This window comes from Podarcis tiliguerta (genome assembly GCF_965153285.1).
Source record: "Podarcis tiliguerta genome assembly, chromosome: 6".
Lineage (NCBI taxonomy): Eukaryota > Metazoa > Chordata > Lepidosauria > Squamata > Lacertidae > Podarcis > Podarcis tiliguerta.
Genome location: NC_139539.1, coordinates 21631758 through 21651908, shown reverse-complemented (window position 1 = coordinate 21651908; position 20151 = coordinate 21631758). Strand labels below are relative to the sequence as shown.

The 20151-nt window shown below is 42.7% G+C and overlaps 1 protein-coding gene across 2 annotated transcripts in view; it reads right to left on the bottom strand.

Annotated features, from left to right (window-relative positions):
* The window catches only part of SLC13A3 (solute carrier family 13 member 3), a 48492-nt gene that overhangs the window by 3997 nt on the left and 24344 nt on the right, over nucleotides 1-20151 (bottom strand). For both annotated transcript variants that reach the window (XM_083446913.1, XM_083446914.1), the window contains exons 5-12: nucleotides 19678-19863; nucleotides 19176-19301; nucleotides 14489-14581; nucleotides 8561-8665; nucleotides 7135-7232; nucleotides 6094-6206; nucleotides 3906-4067; nucleotides 2277-2414 (exon numbers count right to left, since the gene is read on the bottom strand). In XM_083446913.1, coding sequence (XP_083303039.1) covers nucleotides 2277-2414; nucleotides 3906-4067; nucleotides 6094-6206; nucleotides 7135-7232; nucleotides 8561-8665; nucleotides 14489-14581; nucleotides 19176-19301; nucleotides 19678-19863 — 1021 coding nt within the window. The remainder of the gene's footprint in view (nucleotides 1-2276; nucleotides 2415-3905; nucleotides 4068-6093; nucleotides 6207-7134; nucleotides 7233-8560; nucleotides 8666-14488; nucleotides 14582-19175; nucleotides 19302-19677; nucleotides 19864-20151) is intronic.

Sequence of the window (20151 nt, the reverse complement as noted above, 5' to 3'; positions counted from 1 at the left end):
CGACTCTGGGGTTGCGGCGCTCATCTCGCTTTATTGGCCGAGGGGGCCGGCGTACAGCTTCCGGGTCATGTGGCCTGCATGACTAAGCCGCTTCTGGTGAACCAGAGCAGTGCACGGAAACGCCGTTTACCTTCCCACCGGAGCAGTACCTATTTATCTACTTGCATTTTGACGTGCTTTCAAACTGCTAGGTTGGCAGGAGCAGGGACCAAGCAACGGGAGCTCACCCCGTCACGGGGATTCGAACCGCCAACCTTCTGACCGGCAAGTCCTAGGCTCTGTGGTTTAACCTACAGCACCACCCGCGTCCCTGAACAAGTCTCTACCCTCCTGTAAATTCATTAGAGCTAAACCTGCCTTCTGGGTGAATGGTTTTGTATAATGGAGAACAATGCATTGGGGTTTGCAAATCCCATCCTCTTTAAAGAAAGAGAGCCTGCTTCAAAGGGAAGCTGGTAAAGCTGCAAAGGAGATTTTGACAGATCCTCCCTACCTGTCTTTGACTGTCTAACTAAATTATAAATCTGCATTCTATCTCTCCTAAGGTAGTATGTTGCAATTTCTTCCAACCTTCCTTCGTCTAGGCCTCTTCCTGAATGAAAACCATCAGTGAAATTGTTCTAAGCATGTGTGGACAAATAACTCATACCCAATCAGAGAAGTCAAGAAAATTCTAGTGCTGGAATTCCATGCTGTTTCAAAGGACAGGACAGAAATGTAACCAATGAGCATATGAGTGTAATACGCATTTTAGGTGAGAGTAAGTGAGAAGATGTAAGTTCTTCTGCAATATCTGCTGGTGATCTGCTTGGAAAAAATTCATTTGGAATAATTGGTAAATTCCTGTTTTCCATCTCTTTTTAAACAAGGCTTTGGTTAGTTCATACCCTCAAGCCCTGGAAACTTGAAAACAAATGAAGAGTGACAGGAGCCAGGGGTGAGACTGCAATTACTTGTTAGTTCTCTGCTGGAATCATGTTCTTTGAATAGAATAAATATAGAAGCTTGCCAACAAACACGAGGATTAACTTTTCCATTGTCAGCCTTCACATTTGTGAGCAAACCTTACTGAACCTTAAAAACTGAAAATTTCGTTCACACCTAATTCCCAATTTCTTCTGTAGTACTGAAAAACTACTATGGGTGCTTTCAGGTGGGTGATTATTGTGGCATCGGTGCTCCTCATGGATGTAAGTTTATTGCAGTGTCCAAATGATGTCATTGACATCAAAATGCCAGCCTGAATCTCACCCCACCTCCCCCCAAAAACTGGAATTACTCTTTCCAGGTGAAATCCATTATGGGTTATTTGTTTAGCTATTTAGAAAGCCTGTTGACAGGGTCCTGTTGGCAATATCTCACCTAACCATTTACAATGTTAAGCCCTAATTTGAAAGTACCCTTGGTCTTAGACACATATGAGTGTTGGCGCTTTGCTGCTGAATAGGCTCCTACTTAGGCCTGCACTGAATGTTCGTCACAGCGAAACATTCAGGGTTTTGTTTTGTTCTTTTTTTCAGGGTGCGAGAAGAAATTCTCCCAAAGTTCAGGGGCAAATTTGGGAAGAGCTGGTGGACCACAGCCCCTGGTCTGTTGTGCTTTAAAATTCAAGGCACTGCCCTCACAGTAGATTGAGCTGAGAGATTGGTAGCCTGGCTGCCATTTTGTAAACAAAGTTGAGAGGAAGTGGATAGCATACTAAGTGACGGAATTTGCCCCTTCTCACTTTCTCTCAGCTCTATTTTCAAAATGGTTGTCAGCCGCTGATCTTGCTAATGCCACCCACCCACAGATATGCGATTCTTGCAAAAACAAACGAACAAACAAACCTGAAATTTAGTAATATTCTGCCCACATTTTCGAAAGGAATGAAGACCTTGTGAAAGTGGTGGCAGAGATGTGTGTTTCGTCCAGTGTGCTTCTACAGTTGACCAGAAATAATTTGGTGCTAACTTACTGCTGGAAGACCCAACAATAATTTACTGTGACTGAAGCAGGAATAAACAGTTTGATGTTTTGATGATGTCCATTCTCCTGGGCTTGGATAGGGCATGCCACATTAGATATGCCATCACCTGTGTGAATGCAAGTAAGGTGCATGCCTTTTTGTTATGTAAATAGCAGCAAAAGGGAAACCAGAACCCGACTGAAGCTGCTGTTTGCATCTCAAGGGAAGCCTCCATTGGAACCAATGGGAGCTTCCCCTTACCTCTACGGCCTTCTCCTGCTCTAGATAATTAAGCTATTGATAGTGATTACTATGTAAAATTACTTACCATATCTTTAACCAGTAAGTGCCCAGAAGCAAAGGCAATTGAATTTGGGGGTGTAGAGACCGGAAGCATGAAAGCAAATGAGCATCCTATGGTTCCTGGTATCATTAAGTAGAGGGGATGCACTTTCAGACGAATGGCCTTGAAAAAAACAAAAAGAGGGGATGAGTTATGATTTATTAGCTGAACTGTAAGCATCGCATGAGATTCTTGAAAAGACTGCAAAGAAGTTTTTGTGTGGTCATAGTTTCTTCTGAAAGCTTCCACTAGATTTGGCATGGGAAACCTTTGGCCCTCCAGATGTTGCTGAACTACAGTTCCCATCAATCCTGCCCATTAGTCATGATTGCTGGGGCGGATGGTAGTTGCAGTTCATCTGGAAGGTCAAAGGTTTCCCAACACCTGCTCTAGATGATCCTGGTAGAACATGCTGGACCAGGAATGAGGAGCCTGCATCTTTTTCAAGGTTGCTGGACTACAACTCCCATCATCCCTGATTATTGGCGATGATAGATGAGGCTGATGGGAATTAGTGTCCAAGAACAACTTAAGGTCTGCAGTGTGGGAGTAATAAAAGGCTAAGGAGGAGTAAAGCTGTGAGCTCCTCTCCAGCAAGTTGCATGTTTGTGTGGTCCCAGTAAACCAAAGTTTGGTTTATCGTGTTGTGTGAAACAGGTCACTGGAGACTTGTTTTCCATCACACACACACACACACACACACAGAGAGAGAGAGAGAGAGAGAGAGAGAGAGAGAGCCTTCTTGAAATAGGCACAAGGTGTCTTATTTCTGGCTATCTGAATATGGGGAATTGTGGAAGGAAGCCCAATCATAACACAAAATCCTATTCAGCTGAGTCCAGAAGTTTCCTCAGGCAGAATAAGGAGGTCAGAAGAGGGCATGCTGTTCACTGAGAATAGTACATGTGGACTCTGTGGGTTCAAAAGCTGGCTGTCCGCCTTGAGTTTGTCAGCCTAGTAATATTTTTCAGAAGTAAAGCTGAAAAGTACTTTTGAGTCTCCCACTAGTTACTCCACATGGAGTTGTTGTTAATGAGGGACAGAATGCAGAAGAGAAACCAAATGTATACCCCCTTGAGATCTTTGAGTGGGATGTAATAATGATGATGATGATGATGATGATATAGGCCAAGCTTCCTCCTACCACCCAAGATTAGGGTGAGCCATGTGTTCAACTTGCTAAGGAATACCTTATATCTAAAGAGTTATTTAAAGAGTCTTCTACTCAAAGGTGTCCCTTATTTGAAGAGCTGTGCTGCCCAAGTCCAGTTCAAAGAACCATAAGAAGAAAGAGCAGGAGGAGCCTTGAAGTTGCCCATTTGCACTTGGATAGCAGACAGAACAGGCATGCTGGTCACCCAGGTCAAATCTTCCCCGCTATGGTGAGATTAATTTCTATTTACATTATAATAATTATGTCTAAATCTGCATCTATACATATAAATCAACATATATAAATTGCCTATATATTTCTCTCTCCCTCTCTCTCTCAATAGCAGCAATGGTCACTCTACCCTTAGTATGCTTGGTTGTTTGGCTGTAATAATAAACATTCATTCACATTCATACCTTTAACTTAACCCCTTGGTTGAAAGGTGTGCATATGCCCCTTACCAGTTCTGCCAGGACAGGCAGGAAGATTATGATTGTGGCTGTGTTACTTGCAAATTCTGTGAATAACGCGATCACTGCCGTAATGAGAATAACAGCTACAGCAGGAGGGAGGTTCTCCAGGGGGTCAAGCTGGCCTCCAATCCAGATAGACAAGCCAGACTCCTATAGCAGGGTAGAAAAATTATGTGTTTGTTAAATTTAAAGCCCACCCATCCTCTTAAAGGAGCACAGGGCAGCAAATACACCATAGTTAAAACAACATGATTAAAAAATAAAACAATGACATACTAAAAACAAACATATAAAAACAATCACAGTTTGCACAAGTGATTCTATGATGGCTGATTCTTTCCTGTGTTTTTCAGCTCTCGTCATGAGATGATAACTCAGGAACAGATCATTTCACTTGCAATTGATATTTACCCTCCCCCAGACGCCATTTTAATACCCAAACTACCACATATATGCTCCACACATGGCAAAATCTTCCTTAGCACTGGCACTATGGTACCAATGGTCAAGCTATCACAGCATAAGAGAGCTTCCTCTGCAGTAGTTTTGTCAGCTTGTCTGAGCTGTGGGATATTTATCCTCTTAAAACACAAATCTACTGCAAATGAAAGCCAACTCCCATGACCATTTTTGAAGCTGAACATTCACCACAAGATGACTTTCTTCTCAAATGCTATGTGGTGAATTTGGCCTTGCAAGGATACTAAGATTATGGCCACATCCTGGAAAACTCTGGTTTCGTAATGCTTCCTAGGATGACAAAATGTGAAAACATTACTTGGCCACTTTAGCATGTGAAAATGAGCAGGAAAATCAACTCACCACATCTGAAAGTATTGCTTGCTTTAGCACTTAGGCCCAAACTACACATTACATTAAATGCAGTAGTCGTCTGTGGGGCTTATCTGATCTCCTGTCAATAGCAGTGCAGTGCAAACAGGCTGGTGGGAGCACCAGATTGGCTCTAGTCTTGATTAAAATCACCCCCTCACACACACACCAAAGCTAACATTTACCACAGGAAGAAACCTCCACTTGGGTTGAAGTAGGCCACAACATTTTAAGTAGACTTTGGCGAAGGCATTGGGTATGTATCTGGCATCAAACAGCCCACCAACTGGCAGATGAGAGGGCTGAGCTGGCCCTAGGTTGAGGTCCGCTGCCACAACCTCAACTCCAGGCAGCCTCCTGATAGGCTTGTTTGAAAATGGTCCCCGGTCAGCTGACCCATGGCCATGGTGGGAAGAAGCAAGCATTCCCTCAATGACCATTGATGTAAAATGGCTCTGGGCCACACTGCAGCCATGCTGAGCCCACAAACCATCACTCCTCAAGATTTCCAGGTAAGCGGCCATTTTCCAGAACATTGTGTATGTGTGTAAGAATGGTTAAAAAAAGAGAGCTGGTCATGCTCCGAATTAGTCACACACATGAATGCAAACATGCATGCAAAGTAGCATGTAGCCTGTTCTGCAATAATCAAGCGTCATGAATTGCAATGATGCTGTCATGGAGCCAAAGTCTGCAGCAGCTCAGCAATAAAACACCCGGTGTCAGAGAAGTTAACTCTTTATTCAAAGAAACCAACATAGCACAGGTCTTGCCCCCAAGGAGACAGTTGCAAGGACTGAAGCTCCCTGCATTCTCACCGCTCTTGAAAACTCCTCCCCCAGCTCCTTTCCCAGGAACCTGAGGCTCCTTCACCTTATCTCTCTTTGCTCTGCCCTCTTCATTCCTCTCAGTGTTCTGGGAGACCAGGGAGGAGGGGAGCTGGTCACAGCAGGAGGGGGAGGCTCCCTGGCTTCTTCAGCAGCCTGACCCCACTCCTCTCCAGCCTCTGCTTCAGATTCCGATCCTGGACTGCCCTCTGTCACAGCCTCTTCCTGCTCACTAAACCCTGTTGCCTCTTCAGCTTCCGTTACCTCCTCCTCCCAGTCTGCTCTCCCCCTCTTCTCACTCTGACTACTCATTGTTGTCCCACCAACAATCCCCTGGCTTTGAGCCTTCTTCCCCTGGGTTCCCTTGGGGGTTCACCAGCTAGTGCCTCCCACCACTCCTCTGCATCCAGCCAGTCTGTGACAGGTGCCCTAAAAAACAACAGCAACCAAGTTCCTTTAGAAAAGAAGGAAAGTGGTGCATTATTATTTTTTTTACAGGCTGCATTCTAACAACATACCTCACATCCTTTTGCCATGGCAAAACCTCCTCCAAGCAATAGGATTATATTCCATGGTACACTTTCCTGGGTTTTTTTCCAAGTCAGCAAGGGCTGGTTCTCTGTGTTCGGCGCTAGACAAAGAGGTTTGTGAACATAGAGAGAGATTAGCAAACTTTGTGATCGCAGACTAAGGCAGGGACGGGGAAGCGGTGGCCCACCAGATGTGGGACTCCAACTCCCATCAGACCCAGCCAGCAAGGGGAATGGTTAGGGATGATGGGAGCTGTAGTCCAGCAACATTTGGACATCCCCCTCCCCCTTTCATTTGCACTTTGGATCTAAGTTAACTGCAACGTTAATTTTCTACTCGCAGCTCAAAGATTGTGAGATGTATGGTAAAGGAAAACCCAGATCTCATCCATAAAAGGCCATAAAAGGATTTTTTTTGCAAAGCAAGGTACCCTATTTCACAAGAGAGGCCTTATTAACACATGAAGGCTGAACAAGAGATAGCTTCCACTTTTCTCTCTTAACCCTTCATAGAGCTATTCCTTGCAATTGCTCAAGTCCTCGTATGGTGTGCTTTTGTTGAACAGCAAGCAAGTCACATAATCTTCCAGGTTTTTAACTTCATCTGTGTACCAATGTTCCAGATGTCGGCAAGCACACTGGTTTATTTCGTACCATGAAGCACTTCACAGGAAGAAAAGATAACACCAGGAACATATAGATGGGAGGCAGATGGTGTTTGGTTAAGTAGGGAGAGAATCTCCCAATCAGCACCAGAAAAGGATGAATATCTGTGCCCCTTTTCTAAAAAGGGGGTGAGTATTTTAATGCTTGGTTGGGACCCACTGGGACATCAGCAGCCAGCAGATGAGTCTTATTTCTCCGCTCTCTTCATTGTAAGATTGTTCTCTAAGCTCCTCTATGGGTGAGTCATTCAGGAAATGGTGACCTGGTGACCCTGTGCCTAGTGCTTGTTGAAGGCTAGTTTTTAGTCAATTCTACAGAAAGCAGAAGAACTGGGTCAAAGGGTTTCCAAAGCCAGAAGCTTACCTTTCAAGTCAAACCACCATTTAAGGGACGGCTTTTTCGATGGGAAGAAGAACAATATTGTCACTATTGTGACTCCAGTAACAGCATCGGTGACAAACCTAACAGGGAGGGAGGGAGAATTTCAAGAATAAGTGGTGGAAGAGAAGAAACATTTGTCAAAGGAGACCAAGGTCAGTGACTTTGCATGCAGATACCCCAGACTGAATTCCTGGAAGTGCTAAGAAATACTCTGGGCTCGTCCACACTAGGGAGTGCTAAGAAATATTCTGGACTCGTCCACAATTCTACTCCTCCCATGCCTAGAACACACAGGTCCTAACAGCTTTCCACTTGTCCCATGCTTTCTATGTGATGAGTGATGTTGCCTTTGCCCCACTGCCTTCCCCCAGAAGACTCGCTCTTTAGTGCTAAATCGGAACAAAGAGCAATCTGCAGAAGGCCCAATTGCCATTGGTTCCGATTCAGTGCTAAACCGTACGTTTCCTATGGGGGAAGCAGTGGGTCAGATGGAAGCATGGATGCAACTCTCTGTGTCTGAAACCCTGGAGAGCCACTGCAAGTCAATGTGGACAATACTGAGTTTGATGGACCAATGGTCTGACTCAGTGCAAAAGTCGTAAGTACACATTCGTGGCTTAAACCATTCTAGAGGTTGATTCCCCCACTGTGTTTCAAGTCACATTTACACATGACTGTACGCACCAGAGAAAGAGCAGGGGTGTCTTCACCCAAGGCACATAACCTGTTCAGTTTCTGCTGTCATCTGCACATGCGCAATGACACTCCCAAAAGTACACACCTCAGCCTAACTGTGATGTGAATGTGGCCTTGAGTTCTCCATTTGGATTGAAGCTGGTTTGTGGGGAAATGCACAGAACAGCCCTATTTCTCAAGAAACTACAGGATAGCTCTGCATCCTGGGTAATGTGATGTGTATGCAAATTCAGAAAAACAGAGGTGGGAGCACACAAGAGCCAGACTAAACGGCAATGTGTACACAGCCTGAGGCAGCTTTCTATGTCCCTATTTATCTTCAGATACACTCACAATTTGTGAATCTGTTTTTAAATCTGTGAGTTACAGTCCTAAACCAGGCAACTGTTCTACTAGAAAACAAACTGTAAGCCTTGAAAATGCAACCTGAAGAGAGAAGCAAGAGAAAGCACATGTGTCTCTCAGGAAGGTTAACCACCTTCAATTTGACTATTGATAACTGATGGATTGACTACTGATCAAAGAGGCCCACAGCACAACCATCTCCCAAGGTTAGCGGACTGGGAATACTATGTCTGTCCCAGGCCAAAAAGAAAATCTGAGAGAATCTCTTGAGATGAGCATTTAAATGAAACATTAATGCTGGGGGGGGGGTGGAAGGGGGGATGGAGAACAAAGGCCTGACAGAAATATACAGAAATAAATTTCTTACCCTGGTGTGAACAAGCTTGCCCAGCCTGGGATGAACTTAGGGTCTCTGGAGAATAGCAGGATTGCGAATAAGCAGAAAAGTACAAATACTGCCTGTTCAGCAAACCTGTAGAGGAAGGAAATGCAGCGAGTCATTGTAATGAAGACATCATTTCCCCCAGTCTTGCTTGAGGATGAGCTCAACTGTGACCAGTAGGTGGAAATCTGAGGAAGGCTAGCAGTGTTGCGCAGAAAAGAGCAAAGGGGAATTTTGATTGTTTCAGAACAAAATGCAGAAGTGGCCTTGGGCTAGATACACATTTCCAAAATTAAAATATAACCCAAGTGTCAGCAAACTTTCTAGCACTGAAGTTCATAGAGGGGAATTGTAAAAGATACATAGGAGCAGATATTTGTGTTTCAACGTATCTCGGCAGGCAGTCGGGTTAACAACTTGGGCCTGCCATGTTGTAACTAAATCATGCAATAAGAAGAAACACATGGTTGCTCAACTTGACTGTGTGGTGTGTGTGTTTTACAATGATGAATGTGATAGAAAGCAGAAGAGTGATCATTTGTGGGAGGTTTCAAGATTCAATGACCACAGACTTTAGCCCATTTCAGGCTCTTATCCCTCATGTGGAATGAATACACCAGTGGCAAGGCGTGGACAGGACCTGCTCCTTATCTACACCTGTTCATTAGAACAGTGCTCCACCAAGTACAGCTGGTACACATGGGGCCTCTGTACTTTGCACTGTGGTATGCATGGAATCATAGGAGCTGGAATGCCCCACAAGGGACATCTGTTCCAACCCCCTGCAAGGCAGAAACCTTTTTGCCCAATATGGGGCTTGAACCCACGATCTGGAGATTAAGAGTCTCATGCTCTGCCAACTGAGTTATCCAGCCACAGTCAAAAGGGGCCTTTGCCTCAGCATTCAAGCAAAAAGCATCATGATCTGCAAGCCCCCTTGAGTCCCTGGCAGGGAAAGAAGGGTGGGTAGATTTGTACACACACACACACACAGAGAGAGAGGGGGGGGCAGGGACAGAGCCTGCCCCCTTCCCTGGCTGCCTTAATTTTGTGTGTGTGTGTGTGTGTGTGTGTGTGTGTGTGTGTGTGACGTTCTAACCACAAACAGAAAATCATGAAACAATTACGTATTTGAAATCTCAATTTTTGGAAGTTGAGGACGGAATAGGATGAGAAAGCTACCTTATAATGGGGCATCATTAAATTGTACTCTTCTCTTCCTGGTTTTACATATCAAGAGAAGATTAGGAACCAAATTACAAAACGAAACATTAGATTTAAGGAACAAGAGATACATAAACCATTTGGAAGAAATCTGGAGTTGCTAATCAAATTGGCCACGGCTGGTTTAATAGACTTTCTGTGCTCTTAGAATGGAAAAAGGGCCTTTGATTCTTACAATGATATTTCGCAGGTTGCTGGTTTATAGTGACATGAATGCTTCAGTGGACACTAATCTTTCATAATATCCACCAACGGTGAAAAGCGCTTCCCCCCAGATATGTTCACGTTCCCTCGATTTATTTATTTTGCAATAGTTATGTGCTGCTTAAAATAATAATAATACAGCAGTTTGCAAGGGGGGGGGGGGAGAAAGAGAGAATGCAACCTTTGTAACTGATAAAGCAGAAGAAAAAAATCAACAACTAAAATCAGCCTGCAGCAGTTTTATCAGATAATAGTCTCAAAGACTATCAGATGAGTTTTTGTTACTTTTCTAAAAGTAGCCAATGATAGTAGCCAAGCATGCCGCCTCCCAGAGGGGTTGGGGCAACTGGTAAGAAGGTCCTATTCTGAGGGTCCACGGCTGGATAATTAATTGATGGAACTATGAGCAGGATCTGCTTAGCGGCTCTCAAAGGGCAGGGATGAGAGGATGCTCTGCTTGTACTCCACATTCAGATTGTCTAGGGCAAATGTGGGGAATCTATAGCCCCCCAAATGTTGTTCAGCTACAGCTCCCATCAGCCCCAGCAAGGACAACTTTATTAAGGCATAAGCTTTTGTGGACCAGTAAACTTGTCAGCATCTTAAAAAGCAGAGACATCACCTTGCCAACAAAGGTCTGTATAGTTAAAGCTGAGGTTTTCCCAGTAGTTATGTATGGAAGTGAGAGCTGGACCATAAAGAAGGCTGATCGCCGAAGAATTGATGCTTTTGAATTATGGTGCTGGAGGAGACTCTTGAGAGTCCCATGGACTGCAAGAAGATCAAACCTATCTATTCTTAAGGAAATCAGCCCTGAGTGTTCACTGGAAGGACAGATCCTGAAGCTGAGGCTCCAATACTTTGGCCACCTCATGAGAAGAGAAGAGTCCCTGGAAAAGACCCTGATGTTGGGAAAGATGGAGGGCACAAGAGGAAGGGGGCGACAGAGGACGAGATGGTTGGACAGTGTTCTCAAAGCTACCAGTATGAGTTTGGTCAAACTGCCGGAGGCAGTGGAAGAGAGGAGTGCCTGGCATGCTCTGGTCCATGGGGCCACGAAGAGTCGGACACGACTAAACGACTAAACAACAACAAAACTTGTCATAGAGATGAATGCTAGTCCATGAAGACTTACGACACAATACATCTGTCAGTTTTTCAGCTACCACAAGACTATGGTGATTGACAGGACAGATTGGTCAGCAGTAAACAGTGTTCACATCAGTGGCAACAAACCGTTTCACTGATGCTAGCAAGGAGACTTAACTAGGTCTACAGCATCCAGTTATTTGTGAGTGCTCAAATACAGTAACAGCTAATGAAAGTGCCTTTTTAAGAAATGGTTAGCACCGACTGTATCTGAAAAAGAAAGGACTGGTTAACACTAAGTGATTTAGCCCATAAAGATTTCAACAGCCATTTAATTAGAAATGCATTATTTAAAGTCTGGAACAAGTACAAATCAAGACTGGAGCCAATGATACCATGGTGGCTCTCACCTCTAGAAACCCATGCCATGAAAAAACTAAACATGAACAAGGAATGGGCAACATATAGAGATTTGATAATGGAAGATCAAGGTAAATTAGGAATAAGACCATATGAAGAAATAAGGCATTATGCCTCCAACAGATGGCAATATATATGGTAAAACTTGGAAGTGCCTTTAATTCAGACTTGAAGAAAGGCTTCGCTAAAGAGAATTCATTAATGTATGAAAGACTATTTTAAAAAAAACAACAACTATCTAAAATGTATAACCTTTTGTTAGATCTGGACATGACTGATGAGGAAGTGAAAGAGACAATGATTAAATGGGCACAAGACTTCAGCCATACAATATATTTAGAGCAATGGGAGAAACTTTGGAAGATATATGATTTACCACCTGTAGTACAGTGGTATCTCAGGTTAAGTACTTAATTCGTTCTGGAGGTCCGTACTTAACCTGAAACTGTTCTTAACCTGAAGACCACTTTAGCTAATGGGGCCTCCTGCTGCCGCTGCGCCGCTGGAGCACAATTTTTGTTCTCATCCTGAAGCAAAGTTCTTAACCTGAAGCACTATTTCTGGGTTAGCGGAGTCTGTAACCTGAAGCGTATGTAACCTGAAGCGTATGTAACCTGAGGTACCACAGTACAATAAAAGAAAATTTCATCAAAATGTTCCACAGGTGGTATTTAATACTAGTCAAATTAGCAAAAAACTATAAACTGAAATCCAGTCTTTGTTGGAAATGCAACAAGGAAGCTGGAACAACAATGCATATGTGGTGGAGTTGCACCCCAATTTAGTACTTCTGGGGAGAAATACATGAGGAGTTGAAAAAAATGCTTAAAATCCCATTAATGAAAAAACCAGAGGCTTACTTACTGGGCCTATTAGGAAAAGATATACCGAAATCGAAAAAAAGAATTTTCTTATATGCGACCACCGCAGTTAGGATAGTAATAGCATCTAAATGGAAAGCTAAATAGCTACCTACCAAGGAGGAATGGATTCTTAAATTAAACGAATATTTAAAATTGGCTAATTTAACAGCATCTATACGACAGCAGTCAAATCAAAAAATAAAAAAGAATAGCAATGCTTTGATGATTATATGACAAAATACTGCTCTAAAAAATACATGCTAATATGCTTAGACTAAGAATGTAAATGCATCAAAATAATAATCTATCAAAGAGAAATATATGTATATAGAGAAAATTTAAAAAAATCAGAATGCAATGATAAGGGTAAAATTGATTCTACACAAGACGAGTAGCGGTGGAGGGAAGCTAAACAGGGTGGTGGGTTTGTTTTATTTTGTTTATGTTTTTTCTTTTGGGATATTGTATAATGATTTAATGTATAATGATTTAATGTTTCTTTTCTGTTATGTATTATTTCTCTTTCTCTTTTCAGTTGTATGACAGAAAATCTAAATAAAAATTTCATAATAAAAAAAAAATAAAAAAAATGTCAGCTTTAATGTGATATGCAAAAACAAAACAAAACACTAAATGATTTAGAAAGCCAAATCCTCTTAATTTCCCCCTTGCAATCTGCATGCAACTTTTCTATCTCTCACAGAGACTACATAAATGATTATTCATGACATCTTGTCATGGACTGATGGGCTGCAGAGGAATGGTGGGAGGAAGCATGAAAGAAGGCTCAGATCCGAGGGATTGCTGGTGGAATAACGTTGAGTGGTCAGAGGGAGAAGTGAGAGAAGACCGGGAAGAGGTATCAAAAGCTGAAGAGGTAACAGTGCTTAGTGAGCAGGGAGAGTCGGTGGCAGAAAGCAGTCCGGAATCAGCGGTAGAAGCGGAAGCTGGAGAGGAGGGAGGCCAAGAAGCAGAGATGAGTCTGGCTGGTGAAGAGGCACGGATGTCTCCCCCTCCTGCTGTGACCAGCTCTCCTCTCCACTGGTCTCCCAGAGCCAGAAGAGGCATGAAAAGAGTGGAGGCAAAGTAAGCTTCATTCAGGTGCAGTATCAGCTTGTTTGTAGAAAAGCCTGGATAAGAGGGACTTCTGCAGCTGTGGGGAGGTGGGCAACTTCAGTTTCAGCAACTGCTTCATGGGAGCAAGACCTGCTGGAAATGAGTTGCTGTGCTCCTTAGGCCTCACACTCCTGTGCAGATCCTGTTTTTGCTTTAAAAAAGGAGTTAACTCCAGCTCGTTGGTGTAATTTACTGCTGGCTCACTCCTGCCATGGCTTCAGTGCTTCATTTGTCTCTGGGACTGTTCGTGAGTATGCTACAAATGCTTCCAAATGCACTAGACTGGCTAATTAGAGAATAAGTTTGTTCCTTGCATAAATAATTTAGCAGAAGTAATTAAGCAGCCCATCATCAACTGTAAAGTCTCCAGTTGACTCTGCAGTTTAGGATTTGCTTCAGAGGTATGGCCTGAGCTAAACTTTCTTTCAGCTGCGGCAGAAGTGGTTGAAAGCTATGGTGTTTGTAACAAACAAGAAAAATGCTTATCCTATGGTAACCGATAAAATGCAGAAAAACAAAACTTTGGGGTTGTCTAAGGCAGGGAAACCTGTTGCCCTCCAGATATTGTTGCACTGCAACCCCTATCAGCCCCGACCAGCATGTCTAATGGTGAGGAATGGTGGGAACTGGAATCCATAAATACCTGGAGGGCCATGAAATAGCCATCCCTGAACTAAGGAAACTGACCCCAAACTACAAGACAAACAAAAGAAATATCACACACATCTTTAATTATCACACACAGTGGAACCAAATGCTACCTTGGTGAATGTGTGCTCCCAAACCTGAATGTGATAAAATAACCTCTCTCTCTGTGTGTGTAGGAGAGAATTAGCAGATGGGAGAAGAGGGTGCTTAACCCTTCACACACACATAGAGACACACACCAATTTCCCCCAGCAAATTCTGCCTCTCCCTGCCCAAGGCCATTTCTCCACCCCACAGTCAGGTTTAAACACAGTTGACTGAGTCTTGTATTGCTTTCATTGTGACTTACTTTATTGGTCCCAGCTTCCGATAATCATCCCTTATTACTGTCCTGGCTCTGGCTTCTGCATCAGCTCTGATCTCCGATTTCTTTTTTCTCCAGCTCAACAACAAGAGAGGGGAAAAAATGCTTTGTTCACATGACCTCAGGCACTCTCATTCATAAATATTACTGAATCAAACTATCTTGCAGAAAGCTTATAAATGGATTTAAGGTTGTTACATTTAGGAGGGCTTTTGGCTGCATAATTTCCTTGCTGCTGTTCAAATGTTCCAGTTTTTACTCTCTGTTTTGTGGTTTTAACGTTTCAGTTTTATGCCCTTAATGTGATTTCAGTTTCATCCTTAAAATGTACCACCACTAACTAAGAAACTGCAATAAAAAATTAAACTAGCAAATAGCTAGAATTGTACACTACCTTAGGACCATTTGCTAGGAAAGACAGTTAACTATTTTTATTTATTGGTCAGTTTCGCACAACACGATAACCCATTCTATGTTCCCAAATTCTCATCCTGTCATCACAGGTAACTTCAACTTCTTGGCATTACACTTCTCTCGCAGTCACAGAAGAACCACCAGAGCATGTACTCATAGGAATGATTTGTCTTAAAAATCAGGGCAAATTCATTCTGTCTTCTGCAGTAATTCATCTCCTCCATGCACCCTCTCTAGAGATAGCCATTGTTAGGTTTCTGATTCAGAGGATGTCAAAAATTAGGACGGCTCCATTTTTCAGGCGTTAGAATAGCCAGAAAACAAGTGAGTAATTATGCAAAATGTGCCACTGATGATGAAACAAAGCATAAGGAATTTTGAAGCTCAAAGGCTGAAATACTAATGTGCTTCTGTGAGGCTCAGCCTTTTTTAGTAGGCAACTTCAGTGCTCATCTGGAGTTTGACCTACCCTTCTCCTCCACCCACCTCACACAATTAGGAGTCCATATGACGGGCAATTTCATCTTGAACTATTTTCAGGTTAACTGCGTCATGCTGCTTAATACATTTCTGGCACTGCTTAGATTTTCATTAAACCTACAATGCTAGTTTGATTCCATCAATCATAAAGTGTACCCAATGTTTGCGAACCAGTCAAACATATGAACAGAATTCTGAAGGAAAGGGTCACTCGCTTGATTCTTTGGCAAACTAGCATCTACTTTGAGTCTTTGATTTTAAAAAGTGAGGTCGTGGGGAAAATCTATTTGCCATGTATGGTTTTGGTTTTTTCTTACCCCGTTTTCCTTTTTTTTAAAAAAAAGGCCTTAAGCATCAATTCCTTTCAAAACAATTCAACAAACAGAACAGAAATGAGAGCCACAGTACTCCAGTGCACATAGTTTTGGAATTTCATTTATGAGGCCCGAATTGAAATCCCTACTCATCAGTAAAACTATATGGATAGTCCTGGGGAAATCTCTCTCTTTTGACCGCAGTTTGCCATGTGTAAATGGGGACAGTGACTTACATATCCTGCTGAGTGGCTCAGCAAGATGGACTATATATATTTTTACATACCGTATTTTTTGCTCTATAAGACACACTTTTTCCCCTCCCAAAATTAAGGGGAAATGTGTGTGCGTCTTATGTAGCGAATGCAGGCTCCATGGCTTCAGTGAAAGCAACGCGAAGCCTTCAGAGCGCAGCGGGACCACTCCCGCTGCGTTCCGGAGGCTTCACGTTGCTTTCGCTGAAGCCTGGAGAGCGAGAGGGGTCAGTGCGCACCGCTGCGCTCCGGAGGCTTCACGTTGCTTTCGCTGAAGCCAGGAGGGGTCGGTGTGCACTGATCCCTCTTGCTCTCCTGGCTTCGCTTCGCTGAAGGAGCGCTGTGCAGAGAGGGAGAGCTGCACACCGCCCCTTCAGCGAAGCGGGAGGAGAAATGGAAGGGGCTCCGTTTCTCCTCCTGCTTCGCTGAAGGGGTGCTGCGCAGAGAGGGAGAGAATTTTTTTTTCTTGTTCTCCCCCTCTAAAACTAGGTGCATCCTATGGTCAGGTGCGTCCTATAGAGCGAAAAATACGGTACCAATTAAAGTACTATATAAATTACTAATAGTGGTACACTTTGAAATAATGCAATTATTGCATTTTCATAAGATTATAAGGAAAGCCCAGCTGGATGAGACCAAAGACCCATCTAGTTCAACATCCTGTGGCCAACCAGCTACCTATAGGAAGCCTGTAAGCAGAATCTGAATGCAACAGCAGTATATTCCCCTGCATTGATTTTCTGAATTAAATTGTAGCTCTGAAGGTGCTATTCATCTCGCTGATGGAAAGAATAATGGCACTTCAATGAGTCATATATTTGTTGGAATTACTATAGCACTGCAGGCTTAAAAGAAGGCTATGGGATGTCAGAAATGCATTTTAACAACAACAGCGTAAAGTGCACAATAAACAGAAATGGCTCATAATCTCTGTGCCAGCACCAAAAAAATAACCCCCAAACAAACTCTAGCAGTGCCTCTTGTTTTAAATACTGCAAGTGAAGGAATATGGCAAAGTTGGAAAGCAAGTTGTAAGTACCCAGATTAGCAAAAGATTTACAATAAAACCATGTTACTGCTCAATTACTGATTAACACATTGTTTTATGAAATCACTGAAGTTTAATCCCTGTCAAATGTAACCTGTTCTTGGCCAAATTTCCAGCTACGGACTTTCTATCTTAACCTACGTAACAGCTACAGTAAAAAGCATTATTCCTGGAAAAATACAGAACACAAGTCCCATACCATGCAATGAAAAGCACAAATCCCTGAATGGTGCAAGTGCAAAACAGTCGGGGCGAAATATCCCAGGAATTCAGTAACTAGTAGAATTATCAACAGAACACCTCTTTTAAAAAAATCTTATTCTTTGAACCCTGATCTCATTACAACAAATTAGCAAAACTCTGTGGACCTCAACAAATCTGTACCAATATACACTGCCTTAAGGTCTTTTTTGACAAGGCTGAGAAATTTCTGGGGCAATGAGATCACCAACTCAGTGGTCAGGACACCTCTGCAGTGTTCTTGTGAGAGAATGCATCTGATGTGAATTCACAAGGGGAAAGGGTGGGCCTCAAAGGTCTGGTGCTCATGAAGACCACCAAAATATCCCATAAGAACATAAGTAGAGTCCTACTGGATCAAGCTACTCAGGGCCAGACTTGGGTAGTCTTTCGTAATATGGCACCATGTATGGAGCTGAAATTTGCACCGCCAAATGGATCTTCTCAAGTATGGATCGTCTCCATTTTGCACCCCCTCGGCTCAGCACCCTGTGTGGGAGAACTGTCTAGACCACCCAGCACTGAAACTATTGGCCCATCTAATCCACCATTCCCTTCTCACAGTGGACAACCCATGGGAGGCCTGCAAGCAGGACCTGAGGGCAACAATGCTCTCCTCATCCATGATTCTCAGCAAGTGGTATTCAGAGGCATGCAACCTCTGACAGTGCAGGTGGAGGACAGCCTTATCTTCCATGAATTTGTCTAATCCACTTTTAAAACCAACCAAGCTGGTAGACATCTCTACCTCCTGTGGGAGCACATTCTATAGTTTAACTATATGGTGCTGTCTCCAGGTGCCAAGTCTGTCTCGAGTAGCTCAGAGCTCAAACTCCGACCCACCACAGAGTGCGCTGTTCTGGAAGTCGAATTATTTAACTATTATTGGAATTCTAATTGAAATGATATTAAGAGAAACTCTTTGCCTTACCCATAGACTGTTGGTACTATGATGTTTCCCCTCTTTTTTATGAACTGTATAAATAATAATAATAATTTTTTATTTATACCCCGCCCTCCCCAGCCAAGGCCTGGCTCAGAGCAGCTTACAAGCAATAATAAAAACAAGATGAATGATTACAACTTAAAAACAAAAGTAAAATACAACATTAAAATAATGGAACATTAAAATATTAAAATGTAGCCTCATCACAGGAGGAGAAGGAAAAAGAAAAAAGAAGGAGAGGGAGGGAGGGAATCAAATTGGCTCCAACTGTATGATCTTTATTATCTACAGTTGCTTTGCTTAATAAATTTAAACTTTATAAATTAGCGATCTTAAGTCATTTATATTAAAATGAAAGTAATTTTATTATCAGCTCTGCCTTAGTGCATGTGATGAAGTTTCCATATTATTCAGCTATCTTTAGAAGTGTGTTTTTATAGTATGAGCTGCTTGGATATTTTTTCTTTAAAAATAACTCCTTTGTTTCTGAACACAGTGTCTTCAAAAGCATATCTTCAAACTGGAGTTTTGTGGTCAAGCAAAAAAGTCACAAATTTTATTTTTCAAGTGCAAAAATAGAATTATTAGGATGTAACATGTAGAGCCTCACCCAACTTTAAAAGCAAAAAAGAAGGACCTGTCAATGAGATATTGTAAAAGACACATCCCATTTTGCCAAGCCAAAATGCTTGCCCTGATGAAATGACCCCATTAGTGCACTGTGTCATCTAGTTTTTCTTTATTCCTTTTTCTTTAAAAAAATTTATTTGCATTTTGAAAAACAGGAACGGATAGTTTTTCTTGTGCAACAAGAGAGTACATGTACACCTGAAAGACAGGGGTGTTCCCAAGTCAAAAAAAGGATAGGTCCCTCATAAAACCATCAGATTTCCAATAAGGACCCAGCTAAACTGGTTACCTTGACCACAATTTCAATCAATGTTAAACCATACAAATAAATCAGACATGAAAGTACCTCAAGCTAATGCATCCGTAAAGGAATGAGATCCAGAGCCATCCGAAAAGAAGGAACAGCAGCATTAAGGGAAAGGCAAACACAAACCAAGAGCCAAAATTCACAACGTCACACCCTGGAAAAAAGCTTTGAGAAGGAGAAAACCTGATTAATGTAAGGTGGAGAAACCCATTTGGATCAACTGAAGAAAGAATCTGAAATATGCAACCAAGGCCAGCATGTCATACAAACATCTTGGTTGTGATTCAAGACCACATCATGAGGCTGCCACTGTCACTTTTTGCAGCTCACTGACTCCCAAAGGGGGTGCAGAAGATAATCTGTCTGTGTTGTAAGAAACAGTCACAAAGATCTCCTCCTTCTTTGTCCTTGCCTAGGAGTCACATTTTTACTAGTTCAGAGTCATGTGCAGTTCTTGACTCCATAGCCTTGGGAAATCCCCATGTACATCCATTGTCAACACCAGCATGTTCAGTTCCCCCCAAGCCCTTTCCCTCCATACCTTTTGAGTTGTCCTGAAAGAATGAGATTTGGGGCCGTTCCTGTCAGCGTCGCTGTCCCACCAATACTGGCTGCATAAGGGATCGAAATGAGGAAGCCTTTCCATACATTCTTCTTGTGCTCTTCCTCCTTCTGTATGTCTGAGGAAACTTCAATTGTGACTTCCTTCTCCTCCGTCAAGTCTTTTCTTTAAAACATTACAAAAGGCAACTCTTGACATTTGTCATTTCTCATATAACTTAGGGCTCATTTGTTTGTTTTTGCTTCTCTATCTGATTGATTCCCACCCCCATTTGCCAAATAATTTGGCAAGGGGACTCATTGGTCTTCAGCTGATGGAACAGGATCTACAGCAGGTACTGTTTCTCTCTCCTCTGCAGAATGAGCTGCATCTACCCAGATTCTCTCTTTGATCCATCTGTGAAAGGTAATCTGGGCATCCTAAAGTAAGATGGACTTGGGGAGGGGCCAAAAC